Source organism: Euprymna scolopes, chromosome 43, assembly GCF_053919585.1.
Source record: "Euprymna scolopes isolate OS-2025 chromosome 43, ASM5391958v1, whole genome shotgun sequence".
NCBI classification, from domain to species: Eukaryota; Metazoa; Mollusca; class Cephalopoda; order Sepiida; family Sepiolidae; genus Euprymna; species Euprymna scolopes.
In genome coordinates this window covers 30,221,533-30,246,195 of record NC_136524.1, presented here as the reverse complement: position 1 = coordinate 30,246,195, position 24,663 = coordinate 30,221,533, and the positions used below count along the sequence as shown (strand labels likewise).

General features: G+C 30.6%; 1 protein-coding gene across 4 annotated transcripts in view; it reads right to left on the bottom strand.

Annotated features, from left to right (window-relative positions):
• The window catches only part of LOC145268263 (uncharacterized), a 336,860-nt gene that overhangs the window by 90,432 nt on the left and 221,765 nt on the right, over positions 1 to 24,663 (bottom strand). For 2 of the 4 annotated variants that reach the window (XM_080123619.1, XM_080123618.1), the window contains exons 4-5: positions 18,523 to 18,650; positions 5,866 to 6,073 (exon numbers count right to left, since the gene is read on the bottom strand). Coding sequence is in view for 2 of the 4 variants with exons in the window: in XM_080123621.1 (XP_079979747.1) it covers positions 5,866 to 6,073 (208 nt within the window). In the remaining 2 variants the exon portion in view is untranslated. The remainder of the gene's footprint in view (positions 1 to 5,865; positions 6,074 to 18,522; positions 18,651 to 24,663) is intronic. The other 2 variants (XM_080123621.1, XM_080123620.1) reach the window with 1 other exon arrangement.

Sequence of the window (24,663 nt, the reverse complement as noted above, 5' to 3'; positions counted from 1 at the left end):
TGGTAGTAGGCAGGCAGCAGGCTCGAACCTGTACTGCAGAGGAAAAGAATGTGGAAAAAAAAAAAGCAACATTTTTGCCGTTGCGTCCATCGCAAAACCGGAAGTGGCAAACGTAAAAATTAAGGCTAGTCAATCGAAAAGAGTGGATGACTTGCAAAAATATCTGCGAAAAAAGCGCCCCCCCACCCTGTCGAAAAGTGCCCAGTTGAGGGTGAAGGAATTAATGCTTTTGGCCAATTTTTCGATATTTGTCATCCGAAAGTTCGAGGTTTTGGGGGTCTAAACATTTGAAATTTTACATAAAGAGTATTCAGACATGCAGCGAGCTTTTTAATTAGTTTTTGGGCGAAAATTTGGCTGTCAAACTCTACCAAACTCTTCCACCAATTTTGTGTCTAAACACTTGAAATTTTAAGTGTAGGTTACCTAGACACGAGTCAAACTTTTTTAATATATATATACATATGCACATAAAGTTATGAACAGTACATAGGGCCCGAGCAAAGCTGGGTTGAACTGCTAGTAGTTAAATATTTCATTTCTGCGCTGACTCCTATGATTCTTATCTTAATTTTCAACTCAATGCATTCGCTATCCTCTTTGGCATAACGGTTAACGAGGATGACTAATTACCTTACGTTTTCAAGTTCGATCCCACTTCCCTCTCCCTATCTTTAAAATTTTTTATTTTTTTTATTTCGTCTTTATGCCAATATCCTCCACTCGGACAAAAGTTAATTAGCAACTCTTTTTCACGTTCTTTTCCTCCTTCGCGGTACAGGTTCGAGCCTGCCTGCCTGCCTGCCTACTACCACTTTTTTCTTTTGCTCAACACACACCTCCAAACACCCGGGCAACGTCGGAACCCTCCTGCTCGTTAAGAATAAAAATGAAATGGTCTTTGAATCTATGTGAAGAAGATGGGGAAAAAAGGGTGGGGATTAAGGTTTGTTTCGAAATAGAAAAAAGAAACAGAAGAAAAAACATGGAAGAAAAAAGGAAGGAAGGAAAAGATGGGAAGAGAAAGAGGGAAAAGGAAGAAGAAAAAAAAGGAAAGAGTGCAAGTAAAAACAATAAGATCAATTAAAAAAAATATATAAATAATATGTATAAAAAAAAACTACAGAAAATGAAAATTAAAAAATAGAACTAGAAAAATAACGAAGCAGTCAGATTTAAAAATTACCTCTACAAAAACTATTAGATTTTTATCAAAATAAAAAGATATATAAATAATAAAAAAAAATAAATAAAAATAAAACAAGATAGGGAATATAGAATAAAAACAAAGAATAAGAAAATAAAGGTAAAATAAAAATATAAGCTTATCAAGGAAAAATATGTGTGTGTGTGTGTGTGTGTGTGTGTGTGTGCGTGTGTGTCAGCTGTCAACACACAGGAAATGAATCCGACGCTCAACATACAAACCTGTCAGTTTATAAAGTTTCACATATTAATGCTTATGTAAAATAAATAAAAAGTATATCTTGCCCCACTTCGGTATTGAGCACTCTCATAGGAACTTTGTTAAAACTGCATTGGAGTGAAAGGTTATATGTCTGCCTGTCTGTCTGTCTCCATATTTTCAAACTCTATCTCCTCCGAAACTAAAAGTCGCAGAGCAGCAGCGCTAGGGGCCTCAAATGATTAGATTTTTTTATGAGCCGTCCTCTTAACCGGTTAAAATAGTTTTTAAGGAGTCAAAAACGGTTAAAAATGAAAAAAAAAAATCGTAATATATATTCTTTTATATTGTATATATATATATATATATATAATTTTATATTGTATATATATTCTTATATAGTATATATATATATTCTTTTATATTATATATATATTCTTTTATATTATATATATGTATATATTCTTTTATATTATATATATATATATTCTTTTATATATATGTATATATTCTTTTATATATATGTATATATTCTTTTATATTATATATATGTATATATTCTTTTATATTATATATATGTAGATATTCTTTTATATTATATATATGTATATATTCTTTTTTATTATATATATATACATTCTTTTATATTATATATATGTATATATTCTTTTATATTATATATATGTATATATTCTTTTATATTATATATATATGTATATATTCTTTTATATTATATATAGGTATATATTCTTTTTTATTATATATATATATTCTTTTTTATTATATATATATGTTCTTTTATATTATATTATATATTCTTTTATATTATATATATATATATTCTTTTATATTATATATATTCTTTTATATTATATATTCTTTTATATTATATATATATTCTTTTATATTATATATATAATCTTTTGTATTATATATATAATCTTTTGTATTATATATATAATCTTTTGTATTACATATATGTTCTTTTATGTTATATATATATTCTTTTATGTTATATATATATTCTTTTATATTATATATATATTCTTTTATATTATATATATATTCTTTTATATTATGTTCTTTTATATTGCATATATAAATTTGTTCTTTTACATTATATATATATTCTTTTATATTATATATATATTCGTTTGTATTATATATATTCTTTTATATTATATATATATATATTCCTTTGTATTATATATATATATTCTTTTATATATTATATATATTCTTTTACATTATGTTCTTTTATATTACATATATATATATTTGTTCTTTTACATTATATATATATATTCTTTAATATTATATATGTATATTCTTTTATATATTATATATATTCTTTTATATATTATATATATATTCTTTTATATATTATATATAATATTTTATATATATTCTTTTATATTATATATATATATTTTATATTTTATATATATTCTTTTATATTATATATATATATTTTATATTTTATATATATTCTTTTATATTATATATATATTCTTTTATATCTTATATATATTTTTTTATATTTTATATATATTCTTTTATATTATGTTGTTTTATATTACATATATTTGTACATATGTATATGTACATTATATATATATTCTTTTATGTTACATATATATTCTTTTATGTTATATATATATTCTTTATTATATTTATATATATTCTTTTATATTATATATTTATTCTTCTATATCATGTATATATATATTCTTTTATATCATATATACTTTTATATCATATATGTATTCTTTTATATTATATATATTCTTTTGTATTATATATATTCATTTATATTATATATATATATTCTTTTATATCATATATATATTCTTTTATATCATATGTATTCTTTCATATTATATATATATTCTTTCATATTGTATATATATACTTTTATATTATATATATTCCTTTATATTATATATATTCTTTTATATGATATATATATATATCCTTTTATATTATATATATATATGCTTTTATATTATATATATATGCTTTTATATTATATATATATTCTTTTATATTATTTATGTATTCTTTTATATTATATATATCTTTCATAATATATATATACATGTATTCTTTTATATTATATATATATTCTTTTATATAATTGATATATTCTTTTATAATATATATACATGTATTCTTTTATATTATATATTCTTTTATATTATATATATACATACATTCTTTTATATTATATATATACATTCTTTTATATATATATACATTCTTATATATATATACATTCTTATATATATATATATACATTCTTATATATATATTTACATATTCTTTTATATATATATACACACACATTCTTTTATATTGTATATACATTCTTTTATATATATATACATTCTTATATATATACATTCTTATATATATATATATATACATTCTCATATATATATACACATTCTCATATATATACATTCTTATATATATATATATATATATATATACATTCTTATATATATATACATTCTTATATATATATATATTCTTATATATATATATTTATATATATATATATATATACACATTCTTATATATATACACATTCTTATATATATATATATATACATTCTTATATATATATATATATACATTCTTATATATATATATATATATATATATATATACATATATATATACATTCTTATATATATATATATATATATATATATATATATATACACACATATATATATATATACATATATATACATATATATATATATATATATATATATATATATATATATATATATATACACATTCTTGTATTCTTTTATATTATATCTTAAATTTCCTGTGATTAACATATATAGGGAGGGGGGTCTTAAGTAAACAAGCGTTTATTAATTTAGCCTTAATAAATGATAAATAACATAAAAATCAAGCTTAAAAACGATACAATCAATCAAGACACGAAACCCTGCACACACACACACGAACGCACACACACACACACACACACACACACGCGCGCGCGACTCAATATTTTTTTAGACAAAGGTTGGTTTCAATGATAAATTATTATGAGTGGATTATCTTTACATTTTACTGCAGTTTCATAGAAATCCCAATTGTAAATAGTGTATGAATAAAATCTTGATCGAATATAAGTTCAAACTATTCAATTTTTAATTCTCTGGAAAACAGATTCTTTTGCTGCATCACAGTTCCTCAGTGCAGCTAGACTAACACTCACGTGCACACACAGACACAGACACACACACTCACGTTCACACACACACACACACACACACACACACACACACACACACACACACACACACACACACACACGTGCACACACACACACACACACACACACACACACACACACACAGTGATACCATCAGTAAAATCATATCCATATATCCCAAGCTTAAAGTTAAGTCATCTCCTTCCAACAAATTCACTACATCTTGCACGAAAGCTGACCAAGCTGAGTGATGCATTCTCAATGCTAACACCATTGACAGCCACTCACAGTTCCAACATAATGTTTTAAAAATTCAGCCAAATATTATAAAAACCGTCATAGGGAGTTCACCCTCCCAAGCTTTAATTTCTCCTTGAAAAAAGGATTAATTTAGTGCCAATCTCACGAGCCACTGCTACTGAAGAATGCTATCAGGGCTGCTCAAGCATTTCCTGTGGGCCAGAGTGCGTTTTACTATATGCACCGGATTGTGAAAACCACAACTGACCTTGTATCTATCTAACCTAGTGAAAAGAAGATTAAAAAAATATACAAATAAAAAAATTGAAATCGAATTCAAATAATAATTTCTTTTTGACTAGCAAGGCTACCCGGCGTTGCCCGGGACCGCATGAAACAATGCGAAAAATGAAGTTGATTTTTAACATACCTGTTATTCTTAGGATAGAGGAATTTTTTGATGCCCATGTATCATTTGCTATCTTGAGCAAAAGAATATTTTACCTACCCTAGGACGGGTATTACACGACATATGTATGGAATAATTGTTACTTCTCTAGGATAAGAAATTTAGAGCACGTATATGAAATAATTTTTCCTTTCCCAAGAGAAGGTAATGTACAGCAGATATTTAAAATAATTTTACCTACCCTCGGACCGCTAATGTAAATACATATAAGAAACAATTCAACTTATAAAATTAGGTTTAAAAATATATACAAATAAAAACATAAAAATCGAATAGAAATAATAATTTCTATTAAGTTACGATTTTGAACAATATAAACATGTTTACACGTGACAAACATGTAAACATGTGGTGAACATGTAATCATTTAATAATAACTAAAACAAATATAATAAGAAACATGCAAACATGTGGTGAACATGTAATCATTTAATAATAACTAAAACAAATATAATAAGAAACATGAAAAAAAAAAAAAAAAAAAAAAAAGGAAAAAGTAAATATGCTTACTTTTTGTGGAGGAGTTCAAACTCGGTCATCATGCTCACCGGGCATCCACCAATGTAAACGGAGCATCGGTTGATGGATCCACAACTGACTGGATAGTACGAAGCATGTTTCCGTGATTCCATAGTTGCAATAAGAGCGGCGAAGATTAAGAGGGTAAAGGACGGCCATGCATTTTTAAAAATGAACGTTTGAAACAGTGTCTGACCATCTGAAATGAATTATGGGAGAAGAAAAGCCCGAGTGAGAAACAAAAGTTTAACGAAAAAAAAAAATAAATAAATAAAAAAAATGAGCATGTGCTATAAAAAATGCTGCAGTTGCTGCATATATATATATATATATATATATATATATATATATATATATATATATATATATATATGTGTGTGTGTGTGTGTGTGTGTGTGTGTGTGTGTGTGTGTGTCTGAATAAAAAATCAATACGAAAAATATATAAATGTTTATATCTTTTCTGTATTTATTTCTTGTGTGTTGACGTGTAGGAATACAAAATGTCTTGAAAAAAAACAAGAATTTTTTCTTCAAATGCACATATTTTCGACCAATCCTTCGGTCTTCCTCATATATATATATATATATATATATATATATATATATATATATATATATATATATATATATCAATCAACATACATATAAACCCATATGTATATATACGAGGTATGGGCAAAAAATAAACGAATAAGGATAGGGGGGACCTAGTTTTGAAAGCCGATTTATCATAATTCTTTTGTAGGTTTCCGAATACTTTTTGATTGTATTTGAAAGATTAAAGACTAAACTTAATTTCCCAAAGAAAAAAAAAAAATATTTGTACACGTGAAAAAAAAGTTATGAAAATGTTTTCACAGCTAGCTAACCGAGTCAATTCAACTAAATTTTGAAGTTAAATAAATTCATTGTAAAAATCCTTTAAAAGATAAATATTAGTTTTCTGAGTCTATTTCAAAAATAATTAGTAAAGTAAAGTCCTAAGATATTGAATTAAAAATAATTATAATAATAAAAAAACAAAAAACACCTTGTTTGCACAAAAAATAGCTGAATTAGACCCAAAACCGAGCGTTTTTGCCGTTCTCAAAACCACAACAAACCATACTTTTGGAAATACGGAATATACGGAGGCCCAAAATCTGAAACAGTTGAAAAGCTGTCTGAGAATGACGTCATGTAATTAAAAGGAAGGAGGCGTACTGGTTTCTTTTTCTTTTTTTTTTTTTTTTTTTTTTTTACCCCAGACGGGCATTCGTACATGTCTATTGTAAATGTTTGTATAAATTTTACCATTTTTTTAATTTAATTATTTTTCTATGTTCCTGTTTTTAAATTATTACTTATTATTTAAAAATTATGTTACGCCGAAAGTTTCACATTCTTGCGAGCAACGAAATTATTAAAATCTTGCATATAAAAATTATGCGAAATCTGTAATTTAAAAAACAAGCAGAAGTATTTTTGCTATTATAATTTTTTCTTTTTTTTAAATATTAAATAAACAATGCTTAATTAAATAGAATACCGGTAGTTCGAGAAATTCATTTTTCTTGGAGTTATATCGAATTCATTAATACGGATTTAGGGGCTTTTTTCGTAATGTTCCTGTGAAAATACTTTTATTTTATTTTTATTGTTACAAATTACGATGCTTTATTTATATAAAAAAAGTGCAAATAAATTCTTGCGTTTCTTATTTACTACTGAAAACCATAACTTTAGTAAATGTATTTTTTGTTTAAACAAAATAATACATTTCCACTAAGATTTAAATAAAAATAATTAGTTCATTATATTCCGCGATCATTATTTGATAACTACTGAATATTTTATTAAAATTGGTTAATTTCCTGATTTTTGGTGATTTTTAAGTAAATGTAGGGGTCAAGATGTTTATACATTTTGAGCGTCAGAATTCATTTTGCCCGTACCTAATATACACACACACACACACACACACACACACACACACACACACACACACACACACACACACATATACACAAAAACACATGTATACATGCATGCATATAGATATATACACATACATATACATGATATATATATACATATATACACACACAAACACATATACATACATGCATATAGATATATACACATACATATACAAACACATATACATACATGCATATAGATATATACACATACATATACATGATATATATATACATATACATAATATAAATATATATACATAATATATATATGCACATATATCGATAAATATATACGTATACCTACATATATTCATATATATATACACATATATACACACAAATTACATATGCATATATATACACATACATTACATATATATATATATACATATATACACATACATATGTACATATGAATACGTACCTACACACATATATATGTATATATATATATATATATATATATATATATATATATATATATATATATATGCGCAAATATATATACGTACCTATATATATATACATATATATATATATATATATATATATATATGCAAATATATATACGTACCTACACATATATATATAACTATACAAATATATATACGTACCTACATATTTATATATATGCAAATATATATACGTACCTACACACACACATATATATATATATATATATATATATATATATATATATATATATATATATATGATAAAAATCTTTATATTGAAAATTTATTCAACTTTTCAATAAAATTTTATAAACCTGTAAGGAAGGTATAAAAAAATTAATTATCCAACAAAGAGTACAAATAAAACAAGAAAAACCTTATTCCATGGAGTTTCAAAGAATGCAATTTTTCTCATCAGTGGGAACAGATTTTCAAAATATACAATAAATTTTGCAGGTCAATGCATCACAGAAAACAAACAATATAAAGTTAATTATAGTTGCATCAAAAAAGTTATTTAACAGCTGGAGACAGTTTATAGGGATTCAAAGAGTTTGAGAAAGCAAGAAACGGAGGAAATGGAAGAAAAAGAATGTGATAAAAATCCAACAGGGTAGACGATAAAATCCGGAACAGACATACATATGTTTGGATATATATATATATATATATATATATATATATATATATATATATATATATATATATATATATATATATATATATATGCGTATAGTTGTATTAACCGTGATATAAGCGTTATTTAACTTTTTAAAATGAAATACATGTTATACGTTTGTAAGTCAAATTACAAAGCAATGATTTTTGTAAAATAAACAAACGTATATATATATATATATATATATATATATATATATATATATATATATAATATGAAGCTGAACGTCTGTGTGTGTGTGTGTGTGTGTGTGTGTGTGGTCACAAATACGCTCCTATATGGTTGACTATTATAGAAAACTGATCACATATAATGATAGAAGATGTATCGAGACACAGAAATGGGTATGTTTGATCTGGCATAATGATGATTCATTAAAATTGTGGTGTCTGCGTACGCACCTGGTCCACAAGTAGGGAAATAAAAAATTTAAAAATTAAAAAAAAAAACGTTACAAGTATTTTCGATATAGATGTACATAATAATACTTTGATAAGTATGTTTTAACTTAAATAGGGATGGCATGATAAAATTGTGGGGTCTGCGTTCGCGCCTGGCCTCCATAGAATGGAAATAGGCACAAACTTTAATAAAAACTTTTAATATCTATCTGCATAAGTATACTTTGATAATTATGTTTCAGTTTGAAGAAATATAGTATAATAAAATTATGGGGTGTTCGTTCGCACCTGACCTCCATAGAATGAAAATATGTCACAAAGTTTAACAAGGTTTTTTAATATAGATTCACAGAATATTGTGATAAGTGTTTCAGTGTGAACAGGTATGGTATAATAAATTATGGGGTTTATCTATTTTATTTTTACTTTCATCAGATTTTGCGTTGGTTTTGATACCCCCAAATTCGAAGCTATCTCTTTACAACCCTTCCTTTTTATAACCCATCATACTTTCATAAATCAGAGTCCATTTTCTGTAGGCTGTTTTTGAACCCAGTCAATGACGGGTACTTTGCTAGTATATATATATATATATATTATATATATATGTATATATATATATATATATATATGTATACATTTATGTATGTAAATTTTTGGTCCCCCAACAAAAGGAGGGTTAACCGGTAAATTCACTCTTGTCTGTTCATCTGTTCGCATTTTTCTGAATAACTAAGCCATGGAATTTTATTAAAATTTTGCACAAACATTAAACATATGAGTAAAAAGGTAACTGAAGAGATTTTCCGGGAAAGCTCCGGTTACCCCTCTTAGGGGTGCCTTTCAGGTTAAAATAGCTAAAATTGACACTTTTGTGCTAATGAAAAAAAATTGATGCCTTGGATTTGTCTAAAACTTTCTGAAAAGTTGTAACTAACTGATTTCTGTATAATTTTCTTTGTCTATACTTCGCGATAACTCTTGAGTGTGCCTCAGGGGCTCTTTTAAGGCTACACTCCATTTTGGGGATTATTTTACGATATTTGTCCAAAATTTTCTGTGTATGTCTATTTAGCAGTTTTGCATGGTGCTGAACTCAAATTTAAATATGTTAAGGCCTTGGAGACTTTTGGGGCTAAATTCGGCGGGGGGGGGGGCAAATGATGGACTTAGTCGTTTCTTTTTCTGCATGGTGCAGAACTCAAATTTACATACGTTAAGTCCTAAGACTGCATAGTTTGTTCATTTCAAACGTTGAAGATCTTATTCTTTAGAAAATCACTCATATTTTGTTTGGATGTATTTACTTATATGTCTTATAAAACAGTACTATATATATATATATATATATATATATATATATATATATATATATATATATATATATATATATATATATATATATATATATATATATATATATAATGCCCAGAAGAGGACGCACGCATGTGCGAGCATGGTTTGAAATAGTTATGGTTTTGTTTTCATGATAGAACAACGATCAAGAAAAAGAAGAGGTCTCAATATTTAAATATTAAGGCAAGAATCATGAATACGAGACAATCACGTATGCATTCAAGTGATTCTTTTTTTTTTTTTTTTTTGTAGAAACTTATTAACAAACTGGAAGAAACGGATTGTCAACATTTAAATAATTTCAGTAATAAAGCAAGAATTATGACTATAATGAGGCAAATATGTACACATTTCTACAGAATTATTTCCTTGTAGAAATGTATTAACGATCAAAAAGAAAAGAGTTGTCATTATTTAAATATTATGGCAAGAAATATAAATGCAATAAGGCAAATATGTATGCGTCTCTACTGAATCATTTTCTTGTAGAAATTTATGAACAAACAGAAAGGATGTGACTGGAATGGATGAAAACGACACTAACCTAACAGGTTTAACCAGCTTCTTCCAAAGGTGGGAGTTTCATAGGAGTATGAAATTCAAAAGCGGTCCCGAGTCACATGTATAGCCATCGTTAGGGAAGATGACGATGTTAGGTTTTAGCAACTCTTGCAGGGAGGTGTCGACGTTCTCCTACACACAGCGCCTGGATTTCCCAAATTGATCACCCATCTGATACTGACCAGGCTCAACGTTGTTTAACTTCGGTGGTTTAACGAGAACCGGTGTCTCAACGTGATTATGCCGTATGAAGGTAGGGACTGTTAGTTCTTAAATAGTAATGAAAACGTTATAGATTGCATAAAGCAAATGTGAATGAATCTTAAATGCACTTTTCATAGAAATTCATTAACGACGAGGGAGAAAGAGATTACCATTGTTTAAATCTTGATAGAATAAGGCAAATGTGACTGCACGTATTTATCGACGATGAACAAGAAGAAATTGTTTTCAACAGTTGTCTGTTAAGGCAAGCACAATATGACAAGGTCAATCAGGGTTGTACAGACAAATTTATCTTTAGTTGACCTTTGACAATTAAATGTTTTCCTTCACTAGCCAAATAGAAAAGTTACAAGCCAAACCCACATGATTTTTGAAATATGACATCTTCGTTCCATGACGAGTACCTAAATCATAAACATTTTTGTGTTTTTAATTTTTTTTTTAATAAGTGGAATTATTCTATATATGCACAAATTTTTATGTTGAGATTTGAAGGTATAAACATTTCGATTTTGCAGGTGTTTTTTTAATAGCCTTCGTTAAAAAAAAGAGAGTATATTGTTTTATTAAAATAAATGTTTGTATCTATAAAAGTGAAATTGTCTGCCTGTCTGTCTGTGTGTGGGTATATTCCCTATCAAACTACTCTGTCAATTTTTAGTCTACAGACTCGAGATTTGGCATAAGAGTATTGAGATTTAGGAAAATCTTTTAAATCGTTTTTCAGCCAGAAATTTAGCGGTCAAGGGGTCAAAGTTCAATGATTTGACTTTTGAAAACTCTACTAAACTGCTCCACTAATTTTGGATCTAAACATTTGAAATTGTAGATGTAGGTTACTTGGATATGGATCAAATTTTTTAATTTGATTTGAGCGCCAAACAATAAATGTTAAGCGGTCAAAATTAGGATCAAAGTTTTTGATCTCTGTGATCTTTACCAAATTACTCAGCCAATTTTTGGTCTAAACATTTTAAATTTTACATAAAGTGTATTCGGATATAGGGCAAGCTTTTTAATCAGTTTCTGGCCGAAAATTTGGCTGCCAAGGGGTCACAGTTCAAAAGATTAAATCTTTGCGGTCTCTAGTAAACTATTCAGCCAATTTTGTGTCTAAACATTTGAAATTTTACATAAAGGGTATTCAAACATGCAGTAAGCCTTTTAATCAGTTTTTGGGCGAGAATTTGGCTGCCAAGGGGTCAAAATTGAAAGAGTTGATATTTGCAGATTCTACCAAACTCCTCTGCCAATTTTGGGTCTAAACACTTGAAATTTTAGATGTAGGTTACCTGGCATGAGTCAAACATTTTAATATATATATGCATATATATATGCACATAAAGTTATAAACCGTAAATAGGGCCCAAGCATAGCTGGCTGAACTGCTAGTGTTTAAATAATTTTACTTTGTTTTATTTAAAATAATAATCATAAATAAATGTTGAAAAGATATTTTTCACTCAGCTATGGAAGATTGCCCGTGGGAAAAAAATAATCGTAAAAAAATAATCGTTTTATTATTTATAGTCATCACTTGGAAAAATCACCCGCAAATGCGACTGTTCCACTCGCTTCTCAATATGAATTTAGTTTTAATGAATTGGTTTTTGGAAATTTAAAACTGCTTTTCTAATGTGGTTACTTAAGAAACTTATTGAAAATGAGGAAGAAAGGGATTGCCAGCGTTTATTAAGATAAGCATCATGGCTATATTAAGGCAAATACGAATTATGGCTATATTAAGGCAAATACAAATCATGACTATATTAAGGCAAATACAAATCATGACTATATTAAGGCAAATACAAACTATGACTATATTAAGGCAAATACAAACTATGGCTATATTAAGGCAAATACAAACTATGGCTATATTAAGGCAAATACGAATTATGGCTATATTAAGGCAAATACGAATTATGGCTATATTAAGGCAAATACAAACTATGGCTATATATATTAAGGCAAATACAAAATATGGCTATATTAAGGCAAATACGAATTATGGCTACATTAAGGCAAATACGAATTATGGCTATATTAAGGCAAATATGAATTATTGCTATATTAAGGCAAATATGAATTATGGCTATATTAAGGCAAATATGAATTATGGCTATATTAAGGCAAATATGAATGCATTTCTAATGAATATTCTGCAGAAATTTGTTAACAGTTAGGAGGAAAAGGATTGTCAGTGGATGCATTATTGATAAAACAACGCAAGTAGAAATACATGCCTCATGATTTCTTTGTAGAAATATCAAACATTCCTGTTGATGACGATGCATGCCAGAATTAGGTTTCCTTGCATCCTTTGCATAAATATTAAGGCAAGCATAAAAGAAAATATGAATTCATGCTTAATGATTTCTTTGTAGAAATATTATACATTCGTGTAGATCGTGTTATTTGGATTCTTCGGACTACTGTACTCATCGCGAGTTTTATTTTCACGTTTCGATTGATGTAACTGTCGACCTTCTTCAGGTGTATCTTGTTGAACTCTGGAATATTTCTGTCTAACTCGGAAATCTGGGACCTTTTATTTTCTTCACGGGGGTATTATTGCTCTTGTTTCGTTAGTACCTCTATCCAGTCATGGCTAAATAATTTGCAATTGTGAAGTAAATAAAAGGGCTCCGTTCGAAATTCTGTCGAAGATCCCGAGTTCGACAGATTTGGTTGATTGGTTGTTTTTGTTTTACGGCATATCAACCCTTTTCAGGTTATTTAATGCCGAATCCGGTGATTTTGAAAACTTTTTAATAGAATATATTTGTTTTTTGCAAGTCAGTTTCTATTTAACCCATTGTTGGGACCCTAACAGGTACTACCACTCCGGGTCAGAGTGGACCTGGGAGCAATGGCAATTAAAGGGTGGCTCCACACTCCCCAGAGCCTGCAAGCTGGGGCCCTCACCATCAGATATAGTTTAAGGTTATATCCAGGACCCCCATTGAGGGACTTTTACCCTCTACAGGGGGGCAGTCGGCGTATTCTAATGCCCCACCGACAGGGCCGAGTTCGACAGAAACATTACAGAGTTCAACAAGATACAATTGAAGAAGGTCAGAGGTTACATCAACCAAAACGTTGTGAAAATCTCAAGATGAGAACAGTAATTCGAAGAATCCAAATAATACGAATAACCAATCATCATCTCAAAAAATTCAGAAATGTAATTCCTGTTGATGATGATGATGCGTGCCAGAATTATGTCTCCTCACGTCATTTGCTGAAATATTAAGGCAAGCATAAAAGAAAATATGAATGCATTCTTAATGATTTTACTTTTACCCTCGGAACTGTTTGTGACTACAGAGATCGTGAGTAGATGATGAGATGAAGATCTTCTCAAAAGTTAGATTTATATTCCTGTTGATGACGATGCATTTCAGAATTAAGTCTCCTTGCATCCTTTGCTGCATAAGTAAGGATGGATCTACTGTTGGAAGCCGTTATTTGTAGGTAAACATAGAGTATCCTGTCACCATCTTCTTTTGCTAAACATTGAACTCATTCCAGGTGTACGATATCTTTTTATGGATAGGGATTTGTTGCCTGGATGGCATACATAAGAATAGGCTGTACCAGATTTATGTATAAGGGGAAGTAAAGTGTCCGTTTAAGCTTAGGATTTTCAGATCAGGCAGAAAATCCATCTGGCTGATAAGGCGAAAGCCACTTGAAGATAAGAGTTAGTGATATTGATAGATTTTTAGATGAATAATGGAAGAGTGTTATGATACAGTTAAAAATAATGAAAACAGATTACGACAAGTATTTGTTGACATTAGATTTGAAGATAACCATACTGTAGTGCACAGAGAATCAGTCCAATGATAATGTGTTACACAGAGGGAGAAAAAAAAAAAACTCTGTTCATGGAAATTCAGTTTTATGTATTTGGCACATGTAGGATAAGTTATTTGCAGTTGTGGTAGGAAGAGGAGGAAGAAGAGCAGGAGCAGGAGTAAGGGGAGTTTGGTTTTACAGCAAATCAACCGCAGTGGGTAATTCTATGCCAAATAGGGTCGGTACATATACATGATTTGTATAATCTGAAAATAAATACTTCATTAGACAACTCCATTGCATTACATCAATGTTTTTTTTTTTGTGTTTCTATTTGACCGATAATTTAGTGTCAGGTCTTGTGTTTTTTAGTGTCCTCTGTTCTATGATATTTGTTTTTGATAATTTGGTGGTTTCCTTCTGATTCCATTTTTTCTATTGTGCTATATCAGTTGCATAACTCGGGCATTTCATTCATAGTTTTTGTTTCTTGCTTGTGTCTGGATTGGGATCGTTGACGCGGCTTTTCATGACATTTAGATTTGTGTGAGGGCTGTTTATACGTTGTATGTTTGTGTAGTTTCTGTACAGCAAGGTTGATTTTTGAGATTTTGGTGATCTTGATTTTGGAAGGGCTCTGGTATTTTGTGGTAGTTTTTTTTTTTTTTACCCGAGAGCCTTGTGATAGAGTTAATCATTATTATTGAGTATCTTTTGTTATGAAGGGAGGGTTTTGGATTGAAAATTGTTTAAATTGTTGCGTGGATGTCTGTAGTTCTTTTATGCAGGTTAGGAGTTCATTTGAATTCATATTTACTAGCTTTCTTATGAGGAGATTACATTTTTGGCATTCTGAATTGGAAGTGTAGATCTGAAAATGGGCTGACATGATCAGCTGATTGATTGGATCAGACCTCTCTGATAACCCATCTACCCTAACCCTAACCATCTAGCCCAGGTAAGAACCAAAGTGTTATGTTGGGAAGTGGTGGGTGCTAAACCCTGAACTCAACGACCAGGATCCTGTCTTAAGACATCACGATCGCCACGCGCTGCCAACAGGTGACCCAGGTGAGAGACTTTGCGGATGCTCCACTGAAAGGGTCAGCTTTTTTTATGAATTCATTTCAAAAGCATTAGTCCTTTACATATCCAAGGCTTTTAATAGGGTACAACATAAAGGTCTGGATATGAGACCTTAAACTCTTTCCAGTGGTGAGGTCCCAGCTTGCGGACTTTGAGGAGTGTGGAGCTACCCTTTAATTGTCATTGCTCCCAGGTCCAATCTGACCCGGAGTGGTAGTACCTGTTAGGGTCCCAACTATGGGTCGAAGTAAGTATTTTTAAATTTTAGATATTAATTATCCGGGGCAATGCTGATCAAGACCTAACTTTGTGGGTTTTTGTTCTTTGTTTTTTTTCTTACTTTTTGCTTGACATACAAACATACACACACACACACACAGACAACTGCCCTTTATATAATAGATAACATTGAAAATGACTAAAAAAAAACAGGTGCGCGTTTTTGATTGACGTGACAGTGATAGGTATTCAGCAGTTATTTTGTGCAGGACAGTTTTGAATAAATGGGTTTGTTTGTTTTTAAAAACCCACTCCCTCGTCTCGAAATGAAAGCTACAGTCTGATATGACGAAATCAACATTGAACAAACTGGCTTTCGGCCTGTGATTAGAGTCGAGGTTCGCTTTTTTTTATACCGAAAAGCGAATGTAATGCGTGCCGATGCGGGAAATGTGGAATAATTAACGTTTTAAAGTCAATAAAATTAAATAGAGAGGCGAGCTCCGTGGATAATTCGTAGATATTACTATTTATAGATGATATAAAAAGTTTTAAAAAGTTGTGAAGCGAGCAAGCGCTTGTTTGAAAGAAGCCTTTCGTGGATATCGAGGAAAAGCGAACATACATACATACATACATTTTCGCTTTTATATTTATAGACTAGCAGGGGTGTCTGCCATTGCTCGGATGTTTGTAGGTGTAAAAAAAAAATTTCGGTAGGGAGGTAGGCTTGAACATAAAGCCTTGAGGCTAAGGTTAAAATTTAAAAAAATTGTGATATGTTACCGCGACGCTAAGCGGGCAGAGAAATGAGAATGGTTGAAATTAAACGTTTTAAAAAGCAGGTGGTCAAACGAACGTCAACGTGTGGTTTTCTAGGTCAAACATCATGCCATAGAGAAATGAAATCACAGCACGAATTTTGTAACATAAAAGTCGCTCAAGTAAAAGATATATAATTGACCTCGTTTCATAAATCAGAGACATTATAATCTAGAATGTATATAAAAAGTTGTAAGAATTAGTGACCCCCACCCCCGACTCCCACCCCCTTCTCCAAAAGCCTTTGCCAAATATACAAAAAACTTGCAGACACAAAAAAACTCACACACATTTTCGCTTTTATATTATAAACTAGTCTAGGTGCCCAGCGTTGCCCGGGGTGTTTGGAGGTGTGTGTTGAGCAAAAAAAAAAAAAGTGGTAGTAGGCAGGCAGGCTCAAACCCGTACAGCGGAAGCGGAAAAGAATGTGAAAAAAAAAACGTGATGTCTTTGCCGTTGCGCCCATCACCAAACCGGAAGAGGTGAAGGTTTAAATTAAGGCTAGTCAATCAAAAGAGGGGATAACTTTCGAAATTATCGATGAAAAAAGCGACCCCTCCCTGTAGAAAAATGTCCAGTTGAGGGTGAAAGAATTAAGGTTTTTGGCCAATTTTTTGGATATTTGTTATCTGAAAGGTCGAGCTTCGAAAATTACTCAGGTAAGATGAAGAAGGTCGGAGGTTACATCGACGAAAATGTTGTGAAAATGTCACTCAAAATGAGAACAGTAGTCTAAAGAATCCAAATAATATAAATAATAGAATTGCCTCAATCGAAAAGAATATCTTCTTCTCCAAGTGAGGATTAAACAGATACTACACCATGATTGTAACACAAAGGCCAAGAATTGCAGAAAAAACTACTACTAATAGTCCGTCCCTATTTACACTTGCCTATCCACTATACCAAAGTTAGATACAAGGTCAATTTATTGCGGGCCAAATCCAGATTCTACGAGTTAAGAATAAAACTATTTTTGTAATTACTTCAATGAAGTTTAATATTTAGGAAATCATCAATGTTAAGAAATAAGTTATTTTAAGAAATTCATAAAAAGAAAGTAACTTTCTAAATTCTTACCTTTAAATGGACTTAGAATACATCGAAGTTGTTTATGTTTGGATAAATAAATCCCAAATTCTGTTCATTTATTGTCATTCTGTCAATCTTCTATTCTGTTAATCAAGATACTACTGGTAATCGTGATTCTAGGAAAAAAAAAAAAAAAAAAAGAAAGATCTATTTTTGTAGTTATGTAATTGAATTCAAGTTTAATTGTAATAAATTCATCAGAATACATTAAATTTGTTTGGATTCGTTAAAAAAACAAAGATTTGTGTTTGTTATTTGTCATTCTGCTAATTTTCTATTCTGTTAATTTACTGTTGTTCATGATCCTATATAAAATAAATTGATATTTTATGAATGGTAAGACATAAATATGAAAAAATAAATTGGATGAAAACGATTCTATGTAGATTAGTATTACTATTATGTAGATTAGTAATAATATATAGATTAGTATTAAAAATTATTTATTGCAAAATTACAACAGAAAAAGTAGACAACTTTAATTGTAGTCACTAAACGAACAGTCATTGAAAATGTTTTTCTAATTCTCATCTGATAAATGTAATGGCAGATTTTTTATCAATGGAAATAACAAAGGGCAAAGAGTTACTTTACTTTGAACACTAATTTTCTCTAGTTTGCTGTATCTAACAGTACAAAAAAAAAGAAGAAAACTAGCTATCTATATATTAATACGATAGCGTGTGTTATTTTCTGTGTAACACTTACATCCAGGTCGTTTAATTGTTATGTACTTCCATTTCTTGTCATAAATAATTTTAACAAGAATTCTTCATACATCTTTGTTTCGGTTTCAATTATAGCTGATGGCACTTGTCATCTATTTTTTGTTTATAAATAATTTTCTCAAGAATTCTCCATAAGTTTTGGTTTCAGTTTCGATTATAACTTATGGTACTCCAGTCATTTTTTTTTTTAATAAATAATTTTATCAAGAATTCTTCATAAGTTTCGGTTTCGATTATGGCTGAAGGAACTCAAGTTAAGTTTTATTTTGGTTTCAAACCCCACCACCCAAGGATACAATTTTTTTTTTTTTTTTAAATCACAACTTTATAATATATAAAAATCGATAGAACATGAATTCTATAATAATATATACAAAATCTGCAAGAATTAAAATATATTATTTACGACCAGGCTATGATAGGCGTCTCTGCTAGCTTAGATAAATACTTTTGCCGTTTTAACAAAAAAGGCAACAATATTAGAGTGTCTCCATTTACACTGAACAGCTACAGAATGGTAACATTAATATGTTACATATGAATGAGAACCCTGTAGAATTTCTACAGGTTCCGTTAGTTAACGTTTAATTTTAAGAAATTCAGTAATTATAAGAAATATGTATTTTCAAAATAACTTCTGAACTTAGAAAATATTGAAACTTTTAACTTTACTTTTGAAGAAAAATACAAAAAGAAAAATTTTTGCAAATCATCACTTTTATCAATTTTATATTTTGGAGTTATTGGCAATCAAGATTCTAAAAAATAAAACAAAAGTCTAGTTTTAGTTCAGTTTAAGAAAGTCGTTAATTCAAAAATAATAACTGTTTGGCAAACAATTTTACATTAGACAATCAAAACGCTACAAATATGACTGTTGATAAATCAGCAATAACAGTATACTACTAAATATGCTCCCATTTCTTTATTAGTAGTGGTCATAGTATATCTTCTTAGAGAGAAAACGTGCCTTATTATGTATTTATACATAAAATGAAACTAAATATCAAAATTCAAAACAACGGTTATTAATAAAATTCTATTCTTTTTAAAACTACTTCTTCTTCTACTACTCATCATCATCAAAAAGAAGAAGAAGAAAAAGAAGAAGAGGAAGAAGATCAAGTGGTATTCTGACTAGTACAGGCATTGACGGCTATGGCTTTCCATTTATCTATGCCTCCCTAGGCAATCATGAATTCATTATCGCTCACCATTTTTTGATGTTGCCCAGGTATTCAACGTATGTTTCTCACTTTTATCATCTGCTTCTTTACCCACGATCTTTCCCATCAAGCTAATCTGTTCTATTCTGTTTTTTTTTTTTTCTGTAGACATGGTCCATGAATCTCATTTGTCTTTTTCATACTATTCTTATTAGAGAACTTTCTGTGTTTACCATTTCTAATGCCTCCTGGTTTGTTTTCCTTTCTGTCCAGGATCTCTTCAAAATTCTCCTCAGGAACCAAGTTTCAGTTGCCTCTAGTCTCTTCTTCGTGCTGTTGGTGATTGCCCAGCACCCACAACCGTATAAATGAACACACCATACATCCGCTCGGAGTATTCTGAATTTGGTGCCTATTTTAATGTTCAACATTATATATTAACATTATAAATTAACAATATACTATAATGAAAACCATACTAAAACAGAGCTGAAGATGCAACCCGTATTAAAAAAAGCTATTTAACTGAAAGAAACGTTTTTGTTTTTTTTTAGAGAGATTCGACTTTATATGAGGAGATCAAAAAGAAAATGTCAGTAGTTAAGTATTACCGTTGATATAATGGATAGAATACTGCAATCATAAATGGGCTGCTGAGTAAGAATTCAAACAATCATTATTTTTTTTTTAGAAGGTAGTCAGTGTTGCTTAACATTAGTGGTCTGATGAGAATTAGTGCATCAACATGATTGTGCTGTTTGCTTCCAAACTAACCTATCTCTGGCCAGGTATTCATTTATCCATCTACTCTTAAGCCTATTTGTACGAATTTCTTTCATGTCTTCCCCCTGTGAACGGAACCTACTACCGCAACTGTTCTACATCTACTAACTCAAAAACTCTCATTCATTCTTTCAACGTGACCATACCAATAAAGTCTACTGTTCTACCCACGTTTCCTTATTCATTCTTCCTGTGAGGTGATTAGATACCAGCCCGTTTTCAAGACCCAAATTACACATACATTGTATCATTCTCATATCATTTCTCTCCAAGCAACACATATCCTCAACCGTCACTGGTCAGGTTTCATTCCTGTACATCACACTACATGCATGCACCTGATAAACTCTTCCCTTGACCAGCAGCAGCAGTAGTAGTGTAAGACTCTGCTGATCAGTAATAGCATGGACTTTCTCTTAACTCTTGCAATCAGAGTAGCACCTGCTCCACTCTGTGGTCCAGTGGTATCACCGAGGTAACAAAACTTCTCAACAGCCTTAATAGCTACGCGATCCAGACATACCTTGTTTACATCTGAGTTTTCATTCTTCACTGTTTTAAATTTCTTGCGCTGATTCTTCATCTTCTAACCTATCTGTAATTCAGTAGTCATGATGATGATGATGATGATGATGAAGATGCTGCTGCTGCTGCTGCTGCAGTCCTTCATAGCTGAAGATGACTAGTCAGAGTCTCGGTGCTTTATCTTACAGCGTTGTAGCATTTCATGCTCAGTGTGGAAAGTTTCCCCACAAGTAGTGCATGGGCAGCCACCATTGGTAATGCTTTTGTTCAGACCTGGCCTCCACCTTTACCTCTGTTTCTGCCCCGTGATGGTCACTACACCAGCAACCTCAGTCTGCTGCTAGCTCTTCCCAATTTTTCGTGTTGATATTCATTGCCTTTAGGTGGCGCTTTATCACATCCTTGTAGCGGAGTTTCTGCCCACGAATCTTTCTGGACCCATTTTCCAATTCTCCATACAATACGATTTTTGGTATGTGATTGTTTTTCATTCTGGCCACATGTCCAGTCCATTGCAGCCATGTTGTGGTTGTGGCGAGTACGGCTTCTATGTTGCCCATCTTGGCTCTGTTGAGTATTTCAACATTTGGTATAAAATAGTTCCAATTAATTTTCATAATTTTTCTTAGGTGGTGCTGTTGTATTGCTTCCAACCTTTTTATACGGTCCCTGTACAGTGTACAGGTCTCTGCCGAATACAGCAGAGCAGGCAACACCACTGCTTTATAAACACTGCATTTTGCCTTTAGTCCAATGCCGTTCCTTGACCATAATCGTTTTTTTTTTAGTTTTCCAAATGAAGCACATACACTCTGAACACGGCAGCCTATCTCTCAGTCCACATGGCCACTGATAGTCAGTGTACTTCCCAGGCACCCAAAGTCCGGCACTTCAGCAATACTTGTGTGCCTAATGCGTAAAAGTACTACAAAAAATGAATTGCACCCAGTTTCTTTCCTACAAATTAAGCAGGGGAACTTTCCTGTTTTGAGGAACTTTCCTGTTTTGAGGAACTTTCCAACAATACAATCACTCCACATCACTTTGGTCTTGGTAACATTCACTCTCCGACCTTTTAGCATTCTACTACATGTTTAACTTAACAAGTAGACCTTCCATTGTTTCAAGGGCACAAAAGAAAGCATCTGACATCGATCACTTCTTGCCGACAAACTGGTTCTTTATCTCTCAACCTTCCTGTAATTCAACTGCAGTCCTTGTGTACCCAATGCTTAAAAGTACAAAAACAAAAAAAGATTGAATTGCACTTTCTACAAACTTAACATGGGAAACTTCCATTGTTTTACGGGCAAGTACTAAATCATTAAAACAAAGCATCTTTTCCAGACAAGGGATACAAAACTCCCTGGACAATAGTCCTAAGAGACAAAATGAAAAGTAGCGGACTCGGTACAAAACCTTGACGTACTCCGGTTTTAACATTAACACTGTAACTAAATGTGATGTTTACTCTTAACACGATCTCGGGACAAGATCAAAGTGTAGTATCTGTTCTTCAGATGCTGCACTTCTATTTCTTGTTCTCTTTCGGTGGAGGAGAAATCCTTCACGACTGAGACAATTTTTATTTTTGTACCTTTTCTCCACGTTAAAAAACGACCCTGGTGTCTAACTCTGTCCCGTGGGGAGGCATAGTAAATAGGTACTCTTAACACGATTTTAAACATTTTTGCTACTTGAAAAACCTTTACCAGTCACATGCTTGCCCCTAGTTCAAGCAAAGCCTAGTGGACAAGATTTCTTGGTACTCTGCCAAAAGTTATCAGCAGATCCACAAAGGCAAAATACAGGTTTGTCTTATTACCAAAGTAATTCTCTTGCATTTGTTGAAAGATAGATATGGCATCACTGTATATCACTTTATCAACTAAGCTCCAGCCCCTGTCTCATCACCACAATGTCGCATCACTCTGCCTGTTTTACAAATATTTTAATGGAATGTGTTCTGATTAACTTGTTTAACTTATACCCCTTCGACGTACGTATCCCCGACAAACCCGCTTAGCAATAAGATCTCACCCCCTTCACTGTTGTTGTCCCTAAATGCCAGAAGGTTTTCTATTTTAATAGTTTCTTCCCTCGAACAGCTAGACTTTGGAATTTCCTTTCTGCTGCCTGCTTCCCTTGCTGTACTGATATGCAGAAGTTTAAATGTAACATAAACAAATATCTTGTTAATCTTTCCTAGATATGGCTGCAAATAGTAGCCCCTTACGCCCACGTGACGATATGCTTTGTAAGGGGTGAACATGAGTAAAAAAAAAAAAAAAAAAAAAAAAAAAAAAAAACTGCATTTCATGGATGTTTATCTAACTTTTTGTTTGCTCCTCAAATATTCTTTCAATTATTTTCAGGAACTGCTCCATTAATCTTAACCTCCGTAATGACCTCTATCAAAAGCTTTCCCATTTACTCCCGCAACAATTCACAAGTCTCCCAATCTTTGCGCTTCTATTATGATCTGATTTGTCCAGTCTATGGTCATCCCAATGCCCATTTCACCTGCAGCCTTCAAATTTATGCAAAGCTAAAGCGACATCGTTTTGGCTTTATATTAAAAAGCTTTCTCTGGAATCACAAAAGCAAAATATAGTTGCTTTTTCTTACCAAGGTACTTCTCTTGCATTTAATAACAATGGATAGAATAAAGTGTACTGGCATAGTGTTTGAACTGGCTATAGTTTGTTTAGGATTATGTTAGGATTAAATTAGGGTTGGTTTAGGATTAAGGTTTAAAAAAAAAAAAAAAGAACAGTTTGGTCTGGTGAATCAGAAGAACAAGTGATTTCTGCAGCAAACAGTGTCAGAAAAAAAAGTTATTCTATTTAAAAAAAAAAAAAATGAAAGAAATTAATAAATATTTCATAAAGTAGTATTTTTTTTTTCTAATACTAAAAAAGAAATTT